The sequence below is a fragment of the Budorcas taxicolor genome, chromosome 10, assembly GCF_023091745.1.
Source record: "Budorcas taxicolor isolate Tak-1 chromosome 10, Takin1.1, whole genome shotgun sequence".
Taxonomy (NCBI): Eukaryota; Metazoa; Chordata; class Mammalia; order Artiodactyla; family Bovidae; genus Budorcas; species Budorcas taxicolor.
The window spans coordinates 36,285,727-36,306,211 of NC_068919.1; the positions used below are offsets into that span (position 1 = coordinate 36,285,727).

Below are 20,485 nucleotides of genomic sequence, written 5' to 3' on the forward strand. Positions count from 1 at the left end.
GGACAAGTAGGAAAACTTGTATTTTCCTGACTCAAAAAATTATTCTAAACAATGGAAAAAATAGCAATGATACAAGATCAGTTTCTTCATGTGAAATTTTTATATGAAAGGAAAAAACAGTAAATATTTACAACACAAGTGAGAAAGCAGAAACTCTCCATTGCTAAGGAGATATCCATATCATCCCTACCGATTTTCTATAAATGTGACTCTAAAAAATTCTGATTTAAAACAAAAAGTTCCGTTTTCTAATGAAAGAATAGTGAAAGCTGCTCTGATTGGACCAACACAGTATCCTTACCTTACAGGGATGCCATCTTTATTGCGAGTGCCAATCTCACTGGTAGAGCTAACTTCATCACAACCAGAGCGAGAAGTTTCTAATGAATTTTGCTCTGTGGAGTTCCAAATATCCTTTTTAGATGGGCTATCTGGTTTCTCTTCTCCAGATTCAGAAGAATCAATGGCTACCACTTCTAACTGAGGATTAGGAAGTTCTAGGACTTCAATAGACGAGTCACTATCTGGTTCATCTCTGACACTTTCTTGTTCTGGGCCAGTTCTGCTATCTTCCCAGGTGGAGGTTGTCACTTTCCCCCCTTTAGCAGACTTTCCAGTTTTTACTTTCCTTACAGGTTTAGAAGTAAATACATCCTGTTCAGTGTCACTGTTCTCAGGAACATGAGCAGCCCGGAGAGTTTTCTTCTTCCTAAGTTTCTTCTTTTTCTTGTTCCCCCTAGCTTCAGCTGATGTCAGAGTGGACTCTGCCTGTTGTTCTGGCTGGTCAGCTGGAGAGTGGGGCTCTTTTTCTAAAGGGGTTTCTGAAGCAAAGGATAATCTTGGAAAAGAACTGGTACAGGCTTCAGACCCACTGTTGCCTTTGTTTGGCTCTTCACTTTCTTTATCTATTCTAGGAAGACCAGCTGATTGGGAAGAGGGACTGTTCCCTCTGTTTCTGGTAATTCCTTGCTCCACAGAAAACTTCAGTTCTTGGCTAGGCTCATGGAATCTCTCTGTTAGCTCTGATAAGGACAATGCTGCAGTGGTAACTGGATAAACTGGACAATTGTCACTGATCTCTCCTGAATCGAGAAGGAAAAAAAAAATTATTCCATTGTCTTTGTGCCTGCTATGTGTAGTCATAAACTACAATTATCACTGATTGAATTTCTATTAAATATGATACTTTGATGATATGTTAACAACTTTAACAGTCATGGTTTAGTTATCTCACTCCTCAGCTTCCCATAACCTTCATGTATTTCTAGCACAGTATGTATACATTTTGCCTTGCATTAATCTCAAATAATGTACACGTCTTATATCCTAGAAAAGCTCCTTTTATGGGCAGAGATTGTTTCTACTGATCTTTTCTCTTTCTTGTTTGAAACAATGAATGAGAATTACTTTTGCAGTCAGAAAAGGAAATCTAATAAAAGCTATTTTTGAAAAAGTGTCACCACATTAAAAAACATACTAAATATTATCCGCATAAAAGAAACAAAATTCAATATGAAAGATAACATATATTTGATGTACATATCAATGGTTAGTGATGCAACAGACAGCAACATTTAGAATGATTCTTCAGACTTTTTGTTCAAAAAAAAAAACAAGAACACCACACAATATCAATTTGTTTCTTAATTTTCAATATACCACCATTGTAGTTATACAAACTTCAGATAAGATTTTAAACAACTTAGAAGTTATTCTCAAACGGTGACCAGATAAGCATTATTTTATAAAGACAGTAAAATCCCTGGCTATTTGTCAAAACCCCCAAGTTCCTGTTAGATGATCCCAAACACCAGAGCCCCCTGCCTTTCATCATGGCCGCCAGTTCCTCAGGTCTGTATTAACCTTAGTGTTTACTTGAAATGATAAAAACAGTTAAGTAGTGAGAAATCCAGAAGAGGAATATTATCTAGAAAACTGACTGAACAACTTCAATGCCATTTATCTCATGAAAAATAGACAATTCTGTGCCAGTCCTAATAAATGGAACCTGTTACATGCTAATCCAAAGTCAATTTAGCAATCCTGTATTAGAGAAAGTTAGGAAGAGTTACCACTATTTAAATAATGCTCCTAAATAAGAAGACTTAAAGAAAAACTATAGTAACTTTAAAAAGATATATTTATTTATTTATTCATTTATTTGGCTGTGTGGGGTCTTAGTTGCGGCACACAGGATCTTCTATCTTCATTGTGGCATGCAAGATTCTTTTAGTTGCGGATGCAGAATCTTTACTTGTAGCATGTGAGATCTAGTTCCTGAGGCCCCCTGTATGGGAGTGTGAAGTCTTAGCCACTGGATCACCAGGGAAGTCCTGTGATAACTTTAGATTTAATGGACAAGAATGACGTCACATCACTAATATAAAATTGCCCTAGACCCACTACAGGGTTGCCCTTAACACAGAGAAAAGTTTACATACTATTAGCTTGCAGTAATTCCTTGGACACACTGCAAGCAGAGCCTTGTGATATGGCATTCACAGTCTCTTCTTGTTCAGGAGACATGGGTTCTTGTTTAATATGAACTGATGAGTCGGGAGCAGGAACACTGCCATGAGCTTGGAAAGAAGATGTGATTGCTTGGAGAGGGGTTCCAGTGGATGATGGAGACACGTGGGAAGATAGAGGTTCCAGGAAATTCGGGACAAAAGCACTAGGCAGAAGTGTGCCATCAGTAGACGTTTGAGATCTAACATTCTTCTGTTCTCGTGTAAGGCTAGAGGGAACCTGGTCTGGATGTTCAGAAGGTTCATATGTTTCTAGAATGGGAAACGTACACACATACAAATGCAAAAATGTTATCTGAAAAGCCACTCATTACTGAGCCAACTTGTATTTTTAAAGATTACAAGAGAATTTTTAAAAGATGCTCATAATTCTTTAAAATAGATTATTATGTAAGCTATATGTACAACCAATGAGGATACAGACAAGCAGGCATTAATATTCTAATTTTTCAGATTTTAACTGACTTCTCCAAAGTGATATTGATACTAATAGAAGAGCCAAATTGGTACCCCAGTCTTGGGATACCTAACCCAAGACTCTTTCTATAACATTATTTCTATTGCTAAGCATTTTGGGGACATACAGTCTTACAGGCCTTTCTACAGAAGCATGAAATCAAGGAGACATGAGAATAATCATATTAACTTTTTCATAACTACTTTAATTCCCCTCTAGAGAAAATAAAAAAGTAACAAGTTACAGTCTAGTCCATCAGATTCTCTGAATACCTTGTAATCCCTGTAGAATCTGTATTCTATGGGTCCTCAGGGCACTCATTTCCATAGTTATCTAAAAATAAAGTATTTTGTTAAGCATTTTAAAATTCAACTTTAAGATGATCCTTTTTCATTAACCATTTCATCTGCTGTTACCTGCTGCTTCAGCATAAGTAGCCTTTGAACTTCAACATAAGCTGTCTGAAGTGCTGCACGAGCTTGCAGAAGATTGTTATCCATGCACTGCAACGATTTGCTTAGTTCTTCTTCTCGTAAAGAAATACTCAGCAGCTGGTCAACCTGAGAACGTTCTGTCAAAAGAAACCATAAGGCTTAGTTTAATATTGGAGACTCCTCTTTAATAATCCAGGGAACTGCATCAATTATCTAGGATAGGCCTTTATTTTCTCCCCACTAGGTCACTGGAAGGAGACTCATCAAATTTTTTACAAATCACATAGTCAAGTCATGCTATCAGAGCTAGAGACCAAGCATCATGGTTCCAAGTGTACCACCACATGGTACCATCTTACCAAATCACCATCTTCCACAGTGATGCTTCCAAGCAAAACCTCTGGGGAAATCAACTCCTGTAGGTTTCACTTTCTATCTTCCTTTATCTACTACCCTCTTCATCAAGGCTTTGGCTTAGATTGGGCCCCAAACCTAAACTGTTTGCACTCTCTTCTGGATTCCTATTTTTCTAGTCTGTTAGTTAATTTAAAATAGTTCTCTTTAATATAAAATTAAAACCTTGATATATTAAGGTTCTTTAATATAAAATAACTTTAATATAAAGTTATAAAATACAAATATTTATATTTAATATAAAATAATATATATTTTCCTGAAGAAAATATAGCTTTGAAATAAAATGTCCTACTACGTGTATTTGTTTGTCATCTTTGTTATCTGTCTCTTTCCCATGCAATATGCCAAGACCGCTCCCCTAAATTCCAGACCCACATATCTAACTACCAACCGGATACTTCTACTAAGGTGTCTCTAAAGTCCTTTAACTCAAGGGATCCAAAAGGGAACTCCTATCTTCTTCTACCCTCAACCTGTAACTCTCATAAAGTTTTCTATCTCTATAAATAAAGCCATCAACTGCTCCAGCTAGAAACTGGTATCATCTTTGACTCCTACCTTATCACATCCAGCCACCCAAAGTTCATCCAGTCACTTCCTGCACTAGATCTTATACTGAAATGGTATGAGAATCAGTGAAAGGCAAGAGTCATAGAAGCCTATCAGTCAGGGAGCCCCACAAATAACTTCTCGCCTTAATTCACATGAGAAAAGCAACCACGATTCCTCAGAAAGTGAGTGAAATGGCTATAAATGACCAAGAGGGATAAAAACTTCTACTAAATGTCTTGTTTCTCTTCACTCCACTGAAAAGGCCCAGTGAGACTTTCTGGTTTTATACTGAACTCAATTGTCCATGATGTATATTAATTTCAGCTTTCTGGTTTAGGTGGTATCACATATTTCTTCTATAGCTCCAATTGGATATAGTAGAAAATCGAACTTTTTCTATGCCCTTAAGCAAGGCAACAAAAATATCATAAATTAATAAATGGGTGTTCTCTGTTTGATAAGCTACACTTGTATATCAAGCTGTAAAAGGCTGAAGTGATACAAGAACAGTTTCTTTTTGCCAGAATATTCTATACTATACCTTTCTTTCCTTTAATTTTCCTTCTTTTATTTTTTCTCTCAAGACTTGGCAGTTCAGGAGAAGATCCATCCTAAGGAGATTAAAAAAAAAAAAGAAGAAGAACAATATTAAATATGCAATGGCCATTATCTAGGAGGGGGAAAAAGAATCAATTCTAAGTCAGTCATACATTATTATTCATGATTGCTACCATCAGGATAGTTAGGAGTTTCATATATATGATATGAGCTCAAATATTAGTTGACTGAATGTATCTGACCAAAAAAAAAAGAAATACAATCAAGGTTAAGTACCTACCTAGCATCCTAAAGGTAGTAAAGCCCAAGGGCTTGGGCAAAGCACTTCACCTTGGTAAAAGCTAGTAAAACATCTGATTTCATAGTTTCTACTTAAGAATTCAGCAAGAAAATCTTTACAACAAAAAGTTTAACAGTCTGTGAGATAAGACCCAAGACATCAGCTATGCCATAAGACAATCTCTCATCCAATACTATCTGCTACAACATCTAGTTCAACAGGGCAGAGATGGAATTTAAACCCAGGTCTACAACCCGAGCCTTTAACTAGTTTGTTATATTCTCTCAATATTAAAGGAAACAGTCCATTTTCTGAGTGTCAGATTCCAGTCTATACTACTATCAGCAACTCTTTCTTTTCAGAAAGGGTTCCTGAAAGGGTTAAGCAATATTAGCCATCAGAGGTGCCAAAAGAGAAGTGTCAGTGAAGTAATGGATTCTAAAAAGACCAGGCTAGGCAACTTAAGTATAAAAGACAAAGTAACAGAGACTAAGACTATGCTCATATAGATGCACTCTCATAGTATTAAAACTACCTTATTAAGCCTAATAGTTCTGGGTCCAACAAACATACATGCCCTACAAATACAACACTAGAGTACCTTTCTTCAATAGCAGTACAGAATGCATCATGAAAACAGATAAAGTTACAGCTGAAGATGTGGCTCATTCCTTGGTCAGGTGATTCAAAGAATCATTGGCTTAGAGACTAGTTTTAGAGATGACTTCATATTTTCCCAGTACTGTACATTCATATTCAATTACATCTAACTTAGTAAAGCTACTCAGTGAGAGAAACCAGTAGGACAAAAATACAAAGAGCCTCAGAAATCTTCTATTCCAAAGTAGGGCAAAACACAAGCCCAAGTACCCAAGGAAAACATTACATTTTTCTTATCATAGCCAAATCACTACATGAAATGTTCTACAAAACATACAGGAGTCATACTCACTCCAGTGGCTCTTCGTTTCTTTCTAACATTCTGGCCATCATTCTGTTCAGCACCAGAGGTACAGCTGCTGTCTGTGGCTGCATCTGCCAAACTGGAGTTTGCAAGGGCTGAGGATGCATTTGATGATAAAGAGTTTCCTTCTCCATTACTTTCCTGGGCATTATGATTCTCTGATAGTGTAGAACTCTCCTGGCTGTGCAGCTCTTTGGTCAAATCCATCAAAGGTATTGTATGGTCAGGAGATAATTGCGTGCTATGTCGCCTTCGAGTAGCAACATTTTCAGTTCTTTCATCTGTTCTTAGGGAGGCAGCCAGAGGTGTTACTTCCTGCTTAAGGCTCATGGTTGGTTTTTGACTCTGTGCAGATCTGAATGAATTACTAGGTGAAAAAATCTGCTGGGGCTCATTTTCTTTGCCTGTGCCTTCCTCACTGAAGAAGCTATACACAGACGGAGCCCTGTCTATGATCACACTGCTCTCTGAAAGGCTTCGCTTCCTTGCCAACCCAGGGGATGAAGAAATGGAAACACCTTCCCACTGGAATCCTTCTAGATCAGACAGATCAGGCTCACCATCCAGATCCAAGACCTCTTGCTCATTTTGAACCAGAGGCACCATTTCTATGCCAAACCTCAAGAAAGAAAGGGAAAAAAAAAATTCATAAATCAGACACAGCTGGGAGAGGGGGCACCACTTAATGTGCCAAACTCTACTAGGCACAGAGATTGCAAATGTAAATGGACGGCTTCTGCCCTCAAGGAGCTTATAGTCTAGTAATTCTAAACATAAAGTAAGTTAACTCTATTATAAGTATTGTAATGTAACAAGTAGTAAATTAGATATTTGTATATAGCTATATACAAAGGGAAGGAATAAAAACTGAAGGTTTTATTTAATATGGAGCTCTAAATCAACAGTAAGTATGTAATTTTTAATAGCAAACAAACAAAAAGTGTTCATCAAGCATTTACAAGCAACAGACACCATGCTAAGAACTTCATAATTTCAATGATACTCACAAGTTATGGGAAAAGAAGGGACAATAAATATGTTATTTCAGCAAGGATGGAAATTTAAGCCTGGAGGGCTATATAATTAAAACACAGCAGGATGATTTGCAAGTAGCAAACCTATGTTGAACACTGCTTTCCCATTCAGAAAAGTTTAGTGCCTTAATGAAAGGTGAACAGCCAAACTATTATTACACAAGTACTCAGGAGAATGTATTTTGTGATCACAAATACAATGTCCACAGCAGATACAGAAAGATAACCATCTATACATTCTAAGGAAAAGGTAATGAGAAGTTATATCTAAAAATTGCATCACTCATTGAGATCTACAGTTAAATACAGGGCTACAGATAGACATCTTTGTAATGCTGTCACTTTATGGCTCCTATCACCAAAGTGATGGATTTCTAATGGTATTTTCCACACTTCATTTCTCAGAAGTAGGTGTGTTTCTTTGTAACCTGAATTCCCTGCTAGGAAACACTTTATTCCACTTGTTATAGAGTAGCAGTCACTCTTGGATATTTAAACCAGACATCTACAACAGATATTTTTTTTGCAAACATTTAATTAAACTCAACAAGTAGAATTTGACTACAGCCAAAGGGTAAGTTTAAAAGAAAAAAAAAAAAGAAATGGATACTGAAAAGAGGCACACACCTGGGTAAGCCTTTGCCTAGCTCTTGCTTTTTCTTGGTTACTTGCTGAATGACCTGTTCCCAGTTGACATTTCTTCGAGATGCATTTAGAATCTGTCGAAGGGTTGGCTTGAGTCCAGATTCCTTCTCTGTCTCACTCTTTCGATGACCACTGATATTGCGGATGCGGCGAGCACTATTGAGGTTTGGCTCAGGAAGGTGTGCTCCAGTTTTGCTCTTCAAGCTAATGTGCCGGGTTAGATCTCTCTGGAGTGAGGCAGGAAAGCCAAGCTTGCTTAGTTCAGGCAGGAGGGGGCCTGAGGGTTGACCTATATCACTTTTTTGAAGCTCAGCATCCAAGCTAGTACTCTCAAAGCCTTCAGTTTCATAAGATTCATGAGATTTAACAGGGTCATCAACCTGTGCATCTTCTAGAGAGGTTTTCAAACCTAGCAGTAAACCAGACTGTGGGCTGGCTACAGATGTCATTTGTAACTCAGTTTCTTTTTGGTGAACTGCTGAGTTACACGGGGAAGTGGACGGTTTTCTAGATGTTTCCAGGTTTTGGTCATCCCCCCTTTTCTCATCAGCAGCAGGAGTACTGCAGGATAAAACTTCTGTAGTTGTAGAACCCAGGGTTTCAATTTTTGTCCCATGCTTTTCTGTGTCATATATCTCTCCATCACTTTCATCTTCTAATGCCTGTACTTGAAATTCAATCTTCAAAGATCCTTTTTCAGACTCTTCTACATTTCTACTTGCTTTTGCATAATTCCTGGTCCTTTTAGAAGCGCTAAGTGGATTTTGCAATGTCTCATGACACTGCAGCACATCTTTGGCTTTCTGTAATGTATCACTTAAATTTTCATCAGAATCCCTTTGAGTTCCAAGTGAACTTTTATTATTTCCTTTTAAAACATGAGGACCTGAACTTCGCATTTTGGATATGCAAGAACTCTGATTATCTTCCACAGTGTGTTTAGCCAAAGGATTTGAGTGTTCCCCCGAGAAAAAAGAATTAATTTTGGTGTTTTTTGAGGGATTCTTTGAATCTTGCTTTTGAGGAACTGATTTACTGTCTGGAGTTGGAAGGAGTGGGGATTTTAATGATGCCCTCTTATTTAAATTAGGCTCTTGTTCAGGTTTTTCCATAATGGGGCATTCTCTCACCACCTCATAGGAAGCAGTGCAGTCAGATGAGGTTTTGTGTTTAAGAGATCCAATATGTTTTTCTTTTCCTGTTTTCGGTTTTTGAGAATTATTTGTTCTATCATTTTGGGGCTCTTTTATTCCCATGGTTATCAAGCTATAATCAAAGAGAGGCTTATCTACCATTTCTGACTTGTTACCAGTGACTTCTTTCATTCCTGATTGTAAATCCAGAGTCTTCTGTGAAGGGTAAGGAGTCCAGCGACGGAGCTTTTCCCTTGCTACACTGCCACTCTTCCCACCAATTTTGGAAGTGAAGGTGTCTGTTTGTTTAGTGGTTTGGCTTTCTAGCTGCTCAAAATTGAAGTCAAGCAAGCCTTCTGAATGAAACTTACCACTTGCAAATCCTTCAGAAGGACTTCTGAATGTGGCAACTGCACCAACTTTGTCATTCTCTTGCCACTGCCACTTATACCTGTCTTGATTGTATTTGTTTGAGTTAGATTTCGTATTCCATAGCATATTCATGTCTTCCATTTGACAGTTAGAATTTCTGTTTCTGCCCGGTTGAAATTTGTCTCCGGGGCCACTGTAATTCCAACTGTTGGTACCACATGCACTGGATTTCCAATTTCCGTTACTGCTGTTCGTATGCCAACTGGAAAAGCCACCTGTTCCTTCAGAATGCCAACTGGAATTCCTTCCTGTACCATTATGATTCCAATCTACTGTCCCACTATTTGAATGCCAACCACCTCCAGAATTACTATGGCTGTGAAACCAAGGTGAGGAACCTCCTGCACCACCCTTATGCCACCCAGAACATCCTCTTGATCCACCATTATTTCTTGAAGAATGTGTGAAGCTGTTTTTCCTACTGTTACTATAGCCATCTTTCTCCCACTTCCTGTCCCACTGAGGAGGTCCACGATGATGCCATGCTGGCTGGCTGTAGCTCTCTCTGTCTTGGTAAGGGATTCGGTCTTCTCGTCTCCATTGGGGTCGCCTGTCATCAGAGTTTATTTCTTGGCTGCTATTGGAAGGTTTATCTTGTCTAGAAGAAAAACAGTCTTTTATTAGTGATTTAAAGGAGTTCTCAGAATTCCTTTAAAGGCATAACCCACCAAACATGCCCTCTGCCTTCTTCCTCTGTCACTTAGAATATGTAACTTAAGAGTATGTAATAGTCTTATTTTTATTTCAAATAGTGATTGTTTTCATATCTTTACATGATATAAACTTATATTTCACAATTTACTGATTTAAAATTAATATATTTATCAACCCCAAAATATTAAAAACTTGACACATTTATACTATCTTTCCTCTCCTGCTCCTCTTTTTCTTAGCATATTTGAGGATTGTGTTCCTATCATCCAATTATTTTTATATTACACAACTTTTAGAAAAGAGGAGCAAGTATACTTTGTAGCTATGGTTAATTATCATAGTTAACACAATTTAAATCCAGCTGATCTTAATACCATGATTTCTTGAATAGTTGGTTCTTTCTGAAAACCCAGTTTCTTAACCTATTTTAAATGGTAAGATTTTACTCTGCATAATAGCTTTCATTAATAAACACTTTATCAAGTACACATTCAATGACTATTAGTAGTGAAAGAACACTTTTATGCATAGTTCCTGTTTCTGAAGGGCTTATAACCTAGCTAAGGAAATAAGTAAGGTCACAGACAGGAATAAAATAGTACATAACAAGCAAGTAGCATCCACGATAAATGCCATTAGGAGTTTCATGAGCCAGAGGTTTTTAAAAGAAGCTACAGCTGTTTCAACTATTCATGCTAGACAAGAAGCCCACAGAAATGAGAATAAATTCAAGCAAACATAATGGGAATCTGCATAAAACCATTTTCCTTCAAAAAGTACCTATGTTTTCCCTAACTCACATGTGCTTCACATGTGGTAAGGTGCTCAAAAAACTGAATAATATTAACTAAAACTACTGAATACCTACTAATCATAAGGCATTTATTGCTAAACACTACAAAGATTACCTCATTTAATTTTCACAACTCTGCAGCAAGCATTATTATTTCTACTTTTTAGATATGGAAACTGAGGATTGAGAGGTTAAATAACTTGCCTAGAGTAAGATACCTAGTTAGTGTTATGGCAGAAATTTGAACTCTGGCAGTCTAACTCTAGAGCCCACATTCAAACTGAAGTATAGTTGATTTATAATGTTATTTTCTACTATAAAGCAAAATGACTCAGTTATATATGTATACATACATATATATATTCTTTTTCATATTTTTTTCCATTATGGTTTAACACAGGAGACTGCATAGTTTCCTATGCTTTAGAGTAGGACCTTGTTTTTTATCTGTTCTATATGTAATAGTTTGTATCTGCTAATCCCAAACTCCCAATCCATCTCTCCCTATCCCCCTCCCCACTGGCAACTACAAGTCTGTTTTGAGCCTGTACTCTTGACCACTAGACCTTGATAGAATGAGAATCTCAAAAACTGAAGTTTGATAGAATGAAAATCTCTAAGTTTCTGCAAGTGGGTTCCAACCTCTGAATCTGAACCTGACATAAATTTTAAACTCAGTACTGACTTTAATAGCTTTTAATGTCTCTAAGATTTTGGATACAAACTGGAATTTTTCTGTTTTTCACTTTTAGGATAAAAGCTAATTCACGTTAAAGTTCAAACATCCACTTACATTATGGATTACAACTACTGCTAAACAGGAGATCCTAAGTCCCCAAGTGTTCCTATAGACACTTGGAAGATTTTTATACCACCATTAACCAATTTGCTTTTTTACTTTCTAAGCTGAATGCAACTTCTGACATTCAAGGAGATCACTGCCTAGTTCTACTAATATCATCCAGAAATGAGAATTTGGCAAGAAGTCAGTCACAAAGTAAAATTCCTAGATTATCATGAATTGGCTAGGTCAGGGGGACAATAGCATGTAGCTAAACCCACAGCTCAAAAAGAATAATCTAAATTAAAAACCTCATGAGGAAAAAAGAAAAAACCTCATGAAGACGTAAGTAGATGACTTTATAAATATGTCACCAAAGAGGCTTATTAAAATAATCAAAGACTAGTAACTGCAATATGAATGTCTAATTTACTGAGAAGCTTTTACTCTCTGACTTAATGTTAAATCATTTACACAGATAAGCTAATAATGGCACAAGAATGTTGGAACAAAAATAGAAGTTAGTCTTCTAGAGGCTCCAACATCCTAAAACAAGAGTAAACTGCAGCTATATAAAAGTAGTGAGAATGTCATTTGAAGGATAAACAACTAAACAATTTAAGAATCATGCTGCTATGGACATTTTAAAACTAAGCAAGCCCCTTTCAAAGACCTGTTCAAAAAGGTTTTAGCATTTAGAAGAGCAACTACTACTTTTTAATATTCAAACTGCATTCTAACTGAAAATGAAATACAGATCAGGTATAACTAGTATTCAAAAAGGATCTTTAAAATTTTTAGAATCTGAAATGCTTTTTATCATGTTCTAGAACTTAAATCACCTCACTTCCTAACTGGTTCTATATCTTTTACTCATATCTGAAATTTTCTGCTTCATTAAACTTTTCAGATCACCAATCAGTAAGGTTAAAAATACAAAAGGCTAATACCTAAATTATAGCTGCAGGTATGAAACTATCTAGTACAAGCTATAAAACTTATATTGTTGAAATGATTCTGACACTGTCCAATATACAACGTAAATTTATTCAAGAAATACTTACTGAAGAAATTAATAATAAAAGGATAAATCAAACTTAGTAGAAGCACCATGTTAATTCACATGGTGCTTCACAAAACAATTCACAAAACAATTTTTTCCTAAGGAATGAAATAAGAAATGCTATATAATATATTCAAATGAAACTTATTTACTAATATCTTTCTACTAGAAAATTCATGAATATGAATTTATTGGTACCCCCTCCCCAAACTGGAACTAATACAAACAATTCTAAACATAGTTATCAGCATGGTAAAAATTCCAGATATGTAACAGCTATGGCTAGTTTTTAGATAGGGTCAATACTGAGGTTTTTTTTTTTTTTAAGGAGTTAATACAGTAGTTCAAGCAAGCATTCCATTGCCTTTTAAGATTAAGATGGCAACTACAAGGTAAACTTTAAGGTAAAATCTGTGGCACAACACTGCAAATCAATTAAAAATTAAATTAAATTTTAAAAAAGATAAATCTGAATGCTCCAGGCTGAAAAGAATGGAAATGGAAAATGTATTCTCTCCTACACTGTTTCACATAGGCTTTTAAAAATATCAAATTATTACTCACCGACTTTGTTCTTTCCTTTGTTTTATTAACTGAATGAGTTCCTTGTCAAAATAATCTTCCTCTTCTTCTTCCTTTCCATCATCTTCTCTTTCCTGGGCATCAACATTATCTTTGTGCAACTGGCCAGAAATGTGCTTTGCATATGCAGAAAGACCCACTTCTGTAACCCCGCACACTCGGCACTCATGACTACTGTCCCTAGGGAAAGAGGGAGATGAGGGACATTCAATGCTCCCCACCGGCATGGCACACTCACCAGATCTGTTATAGTTTCCTCTGAAAGACACTGCACACTTTGGCACAGTGAAAAATTAGTACTAATCAATCTCAATGCTCCTTTCATCACTTTTAATAAGTTTGTTCATAAGTTACTTTTGAAATGAATTAAAGATTCTTTTCCAGCAATCAAGAGGCAATACACTTCAGAATAATATAGTTTAGGAGAAATCTTCTTGAATTGCTGTACTTAAAACCTTGCCAGAGGAAACGTGGTGAAAGGGGAGGCAGGGAAGGGGGCTCAGAGCAAACAGAAGTTGCTCTGGAGCACACCCATGATGCCAACTGCACTCAGAAATCCTAGTGACAGCGCTCACATTTAATCTCTGGCTCAAAACCTTTCTCCCAGTGAAAAGTAAGGGGTGGGGAAAAGAGCAGGAGGCAGAGCCAATCACAGCCTAGTAACTAAATCGGAACAGCTGGAGCTCTGCCTGGAATGTGAAGATTCCGGACTCCAGGACAAATGATAGTAGTCTCAGCAAACTTTTTTTGGTCTCAATGATACATGTGATCTACATTCTGCTTCAGAAGGGTTTATTTTAAAGGGAATGGAAAGCATTTCAGTTGTAGGAAGTTAACAGCTGTGCTAGGCAAATGGTTTTTCTCAGGTTTCAGAAAAGAACACCATTTAGAGAGACGTAAAATCAGGTTCTCAGTTAAGAAAGATAATTGAGCAGGGTTTTTCGTCTTTTACTTTACATACTTTATAATGTATCTCATATGTGGCCAGTTTAAGAAGCCAAAGTCTTGAATCAATGACCAGAGCTGTAGTAGATGAATAATTTAACTGCATTTTTAGCTTCTTGAGTCCCTCAATCAGCTCAGCTATCCATGCAGTCACTATGAGAAACATCAGAACACCATGGGTACATGTGTAATGAATAGACAGTAATGTCTACTCAATAATCCAAATTGGCTGATCTCTGTATCATTTGTCTTGGGTTAATACTAGTGATATTTTTCCACTTCCTATGCCATTCTATAAAAATACACAAACACATACACAAAAAGACGTGTTGTCTTTAATAAGATAGACATAGACACACACATGACTCTGCTTCATCTTTCCCCTCATATCCATCCATACATGGGCAGAATTCATTTCAGCTAACCAGAAGAGACCCTCAAAATAAAGCCCCTCATTTACTAGACAATGGTTTCTGTACTGATCATCTGAATATTCATTTTAAAAAAAAAGAAAAAACAACTTATCGAGCAACTACTAAATTCCAGGCAACAAACTAAGTATATGGTTAATGGTGACAAATTATAAACAAACAACGCCAAATAAGTTAAAACAAACAAACAAAAAAAACCACTGTTTTTTCACTCTGTACCTATCATGAAAAACACCTCAGAAAAATGGAGAAAATTCGTAAGCTTCCGTTTTATTTTTTTGACTTTGTAACTTAAATGCTCTGGATGTAAAATAGTCTAGAACGCTAACATTCATTTTAATGAGTTCTGACCAGATTCCTCAAGTTACCCTGAATATCTATATACTAATTCCTTCTAATTCTTCAGGAACTTAAACATATTATTTTCAGAGAGTTTTCCACTGTACTTACTACAATTATATACTTTAAAAAAAGAAAAATAATCCTCAACTTTCTTCAGTTTACCACACTCATCTCTCAAGCAACTAAAATTATGGTAGTTCATGAATGTTAACTTGTAACAGAAAGCAAAAAAGAAAAATAACCCTCAACTTTCTTCAGTTTACCACACTCATCTCTCAAGCAACTAAAATTATGGTAGTTCATGAATGTTAACTTGTAACAGAAAGCAAGCCTTTTCTCACAGCAACAAAGAATGAACTTTAAAATGAATATATAAATAGAAATCTATCCCCAAGGGGCAGTATCAGAATAAACAGAAGACTGTAACAAATTTAGAATACATAATTTCCCCTATAACAACAACTCAGATCAACTCAATTTTCTGGTTAGAAAATCTTTTGGGCTTTAATCTCTCTACAACTGGAATAGGTTTTTAGTCCACTTTTCCACCTAAAAATTTATACAACGCTAAACTGCATATTGCAGTACCAGGGACTTCATTCTAAAAGGTATTCTTAAACAAAACCCCTGATATTCCCCCCTTACTTCTAAAATGCAGAGTTTTAAAAAAAAGAAAACGCAGAGGGTCTTTTTTTTGGAGGGGGGGGGGCGGCCAATGTGGGGAGCTGTGCCTTACAGCTTGCAAGATCTTAGCTCCCTGACCAGGGATGGAACCTGTGCTCCCTAGAGTGGAAGCCCTGGGTCCTAGCCACTGCACTGCCAAAGAATTCCCTCAGAGAATTTTTCATATGTCCAAACCATCAAAATCCTTCTTCAAAAGAGATAATTGGAAGACCACACTGACTTTTTAACATATTAAGGAATGCAGACAGTAATTAACTCTTAAAAATAAATATCCATAACCACAGACCTAATTTGCAATTTCCAAAGCACAATTATATGTTAGATATGCATCAAATACTTAAACACAGATATTTAAAACATTTTTGCTTTCATTGCCAGAAAGTGTATTAACTATAATTCTGAAGCTACTTGATAGAAAAATACCTCAAGATCCTACCCAGATGGGTACAGCAGTAAGAGCAACATAAAGTTAACACTAAAAACGGTTTATCAGAACACAGAAATCTCTAACATTTTTCTTACAAATGAAATCAAGTTTCTGGGGAGTTTTTCCTTTTTTAAGATAAACTTTACAAGAAACTTCATAAAGAGAAAAGAAAGAATTTACATTTATACAGGGAAAGAATAGGACAGATTGACCACATCTTGTGAAAATTCCAATGTGTCTATATCTGAGGTTAAGCATATTAATTACAATATGTATTCATGCTTCCAAATAGGGTGTTTGGGAAAGCACATGTTCTTTAAAGTTAATAGCAAATTAAATAACATTTTAACAATGCTATTTTCCAATTCTTTATCAATAAACAGTTAAAATACTACTTCATATAATATATAAAGTAATCGTTGGGAAAAAAATACTGCTGTACTTCCTGACTGCTGCTGCTGCTAAGTCGCTTCAATCGTGACCAACTCTGTGCGACCCCATAGACAGAAGCCCACCAGGCTCCCCTGTCCCTGGGATTCTCCAGGCAAGGACACCGGAGTGGGTTGCCACTTCCTTCTCCAATGCATCAAAGTAAAAAGTGAAAGTGAAGTCACTCAGTCATGTCCGACTCTTAGCGACCCCATGGACTGCAGCCTACCAGGCTCCTCTGTCCATGGGATTTTCCAGGCAAGAGTACTAGAGTGGGGTGCCATTGCTTTCTCCGTACTTCCTGACTAATAAAGGCAATAATCTTCCTCAGAGTGTTTAACAGAGGGCCCAAATTAGCTACATCCTGTTACCACACAATTTCCTCTCATATGTGAAAGGTAAAGCCTGCAGATATTCTATCCATAAGCTCCTCTTTATTAAGCTTGCTCTATCTATACCACAACAGCTGGTTGATAAATTAAGGTTTGTGCCATTTTAATAGTATCTATCTGTAGAAACTACTTACAGGCCATATATCTGAACAAGTACATTAGGAAAAAACAGGGAAATGTTCCAGATGTCTCCAATTATGAACCAAATAAGGTACTCACTTCTCAGCAAGCCAGCATTCAAAATGCAAATAATATGCTCTTTACATCTCTGTGTGTGGCTCTTTACATTTTTGTGTACGGCTCAGCTGGTAAAGAATCCGCCTGCAATCCAGGAGACCTGGGTTTGATCCCTGGTTTGGGAAGATCCCCTGGAGAAGAGAAAGACTACCCACTCCAGTATTCTGGCCTGGAGAATTCTGTGGACTGTATAGTCCATGGGGTCACAAAGAGTCAGACACGATTGAGCAACTTTTACTTTACATTCTTAGCCAGATCACAACCAAAAATTAAGTGATACTTAACATCAGAAAGCCAATTTTTAAACATGAAATCCAGAGGAAATAATCACAAACTGAGGACAGAAAGAAAAAAGATGACTGATTACTATTTGTCCCTTTTGTACAAAATAGTGACGACTATTCGTCATGATAATAAATGTTCCAAGTCAGTAAATGATGTTTGAGATTTTGTTGTTTTTTTATAGCTTTGCCAGCTGTTTTTCCTGGCTACCTCCTTGCCTTCTCCCTTGTAATTTGTTACTGGCCAGAAAACCATACCAAACCTATTTCCAAACCTGAAAGCACTGTTCTAAAATATGAGTAAATTAAGTACCAAAGTGTCCTCCTCTAAATGAATTTGGGTGCTAATGCTGACGTTAATATTGTCAGTTCAGAGGCTTCAAATGCTTATTTCTTTAATATTTGACTATGCTCCAAATAACTGTAAACAGTAGACAAAATCTCCATGGCACAACTAAATTGACAAGTTGGGGGAGAGGGGAACAAGTTACAGAACAATATGTATATGGCATGTAGTTCAGTTCTGCTAATAAGACAAAAGAAAATCAAAACATATGTACAAGAGTGTGAACATATGGATATAAATCTGTCTACACACAGAAGAGAGGTTTGGATAGGGTATACACTACACTGTTGACTTTCCTCTAAGATCGGAGTAGGAAGACGGGGAGGGAGTGAAAGGGCCTCTACCTTCTTTACTCTTTATGATTCTGTATTGACTAGGAACATGAATCTTAAGCTATCAGAAAGTTTTAAATGTTTTAACTAGCTGATTGGTGATTTTTGAATAAAACAAGGCATTCCTCTTAGAAAAAAATGGGCTTCTCTCCTAATGACTAGACTTACTGGCCTCATTTGTTTTGTTTCATTTCATAACACAATTCAGGTCACTGAGTAGCCTAGAAAAAAGTGAATTTCTGAAGGAAGTCTATAGGAAATGGGATCAAATAATTAAGACAACCCACAAATAGGTAATCAAAGGTTGACTGCATTTCATAGGTTCCTATGATAATGAGTTAAAGATCATATATGTTCAAGATATTATAAGGGTTCTCCACACTAAATTTGAGTGAGCATTTTTTTTTTGGTAGGTAAGGAGCGGGTTTGTTTAGAGGGAAACATACTCCACAGACAGAGTGTGGCCATCTCAGAGGGCAAGAAGCCTGAACACTCTTTTACACTGCTGTGAAGACCTAAACTTCACACAGTAAGGGACTGAGACCACAGAAAAATTCCTCTTACATGCTAAACAGATGCTGAAAGTTCAGTAACATATTAATTTGCCGATACAACCTAAAACTGTATTACTTAAAATACAGATAATTCCAAATGACCTAGGTTGGCATCCTGATCAGTCTGTAACCATTATTCGTGGACTAAGGTATAATTCATATTTCTGTTTTCCAAAGTTTCTCTGTTCCATACTGTCACCAAAGTTTAAATTCACATACAATTCAAAACATCAAAAAAAGGAAACTTAGTTGGGAAAAAAGACATGGAACATACATACATGCTACCTTTAATGTCTTGATTTCCTTAAACATCTCAAGCTTTAATTCACAAAACAGCATTCTTAAATACAGGTTTATACATGGATTTTATTTATACTAATGAGATTCAGTGCTATTTAGCAGACTTTGGACTTCTCAGACTATTCCAACAACCAGTAAAGGTTTATGGCATGTGATAATTTGCAAGCTGCTTAGGCAATAATATGAAATGTCCTGGTTGCAAAGCTGGTGTGCAGGAATGAGAAAGCTTACTAATGACAGAACTAGCTCATCCCCACCCACCTCTGCCAAATCTATTTGCCAAAGTTCCTATGAATTCTACACATTTGAGATGTACCACAATTTATCCTTTTTGAATTAAAAAAAAAAAAAGCTATTGTACCTGTTGTTAATTCCAAAAGACAGTTCAAGGCCATAAGACAATATTCATTTTTGAAGCATTACTATAAAATAAGCTAATAGGCCCTCAGATTCCCCCATATCCACAAGTTTATGGAAGACAAAGGTTCCATACCTGCCCTTCAGGTTCTCAAGTTCCCTGTGATGCAACATGCTCCGCATGTGTTCATCCATCTCCTTCAAAATTAAAGAAAGCAGATTAAACTAAGGGGGACTGCTTTGGAGAAAAAATTCCTCTGTCTTATTCAATCAACAATCAGGGCTCAAGCTCCTTGTGTTAAAGTGGTGTTTGTGGTTTCTATTCACAATTCAATACTGAAAACAGTTCCTTATTAAGTAACTCTTTAGCCTGTTTTTGACATATTTTATTTTTAAATAAAGCAATAATTTTAAAAGACCTATTTAAGTGGCTTTCCAAAAAGGTTAGAAAGGTTATTGTATTTAGGAGGCAAAAGACTAAATAATAAACAAATAGGTAAAATTCTAGCCCTTACAAAGTATTTACTTAAGTTTCTTAAAAAACAACAACAAAAATGCCTGAAATCACATAACTTCTCAACTACGTGGCTACTTTTCTTCATACTCTTTCCCCACTCAACTGACAGTTTCTCAAGAGTATGGTACAACTTTTATCCATGTCTTGGCCAGGGCCTGACATACATTTATTAATATCTGCTGAATGAACAGATGGATACATCAATTCTAGACAGAAGTTACAGGCATCAGGGAATTTTCCTATGGTAGATCAAGATTTTAATAATGCCTTGAACACAGCAGTTCTATCATGGCTTCATTTTCACTACCCACTCCCTTGCCTACAACAACTGATGTGTTTGGTTCCAATGAAAAGCTTGAGAATGTACCAGATTCCTCCCCCCATCCCCATCCCACTGGGAGGAAAACAAAATCTATGGCCAAGAGTTTCTATTTAAATGTGCAAGTGTGACACACACACTCACACACCTCAAAAAACTCAAAAGTTGTAAACGTCGGTCTCTCTGTCACACTAAGTATATATATAGCCAGTATGTCATAATTAGAGAATGGCTGTTTACAAATATAAAACTGGCTCAGATGGTAAAGAATCCTCCTGCAGTGTT

At 36.5% G+C, this 20,485-nt stretch overlaps 1 protein-coding gene across 3 annotated transcripts in view; it reads right to left on the reverse strand.

Moving 5' to 3' along the window:
* Positions 1 to 20,485, reverse strand: part of ZNF106 (zinc finger protein 106) — a 57,472-nt gene that overhangs the window by 15,828 nt on the left and 21,159 nt on the right. For 2 of the 3 annotated variants that reach the window (XM_052646400.1, XM_052646399.1), the window contains exons 3-11: positions 19,501 to 19,562; positions 13,290 to 13,487; positions 7,852 to 10,032; positions 6,179 to 6,809; positions 4,930 to 4,999; positions 3,402 to 3,556; positions 3,258 to 3,318; positions 2,442 to 2,780; positions 302 to 1,082 (exon numbers count right to left, since the gene is read on the reverse strand). In XM_052646400.1, the coding sequence (XP_052502360.1) occupies positions 302 to 1,082; positions 2,442 to 2,780; positions 3,258 to 3,318; positions 3,402 to 3,556; positions 4,930 to 4,999; positions 6,179 to 6,809; positions 7,852 to 10,032; positions 13,290 to 13,487; positions 19,501 to 19,562 (4,478 nt within the window). The remainder of the gene's footprint in view (positions 1 to 301; positions 1,083 to 2,441; positions 2,781 to 3,257; positions 3,319 to 3,401; positions 3,557 to 4,929; positions 5,000 to 6,178; positions 6,810 to 7,851; positions 10,033 to 13,289; positions 13,488 to 19,500; positions 19,563 to 20,485) is intronic. The other variant, XM_052646401.1, reaches the window with a different exon arrangement.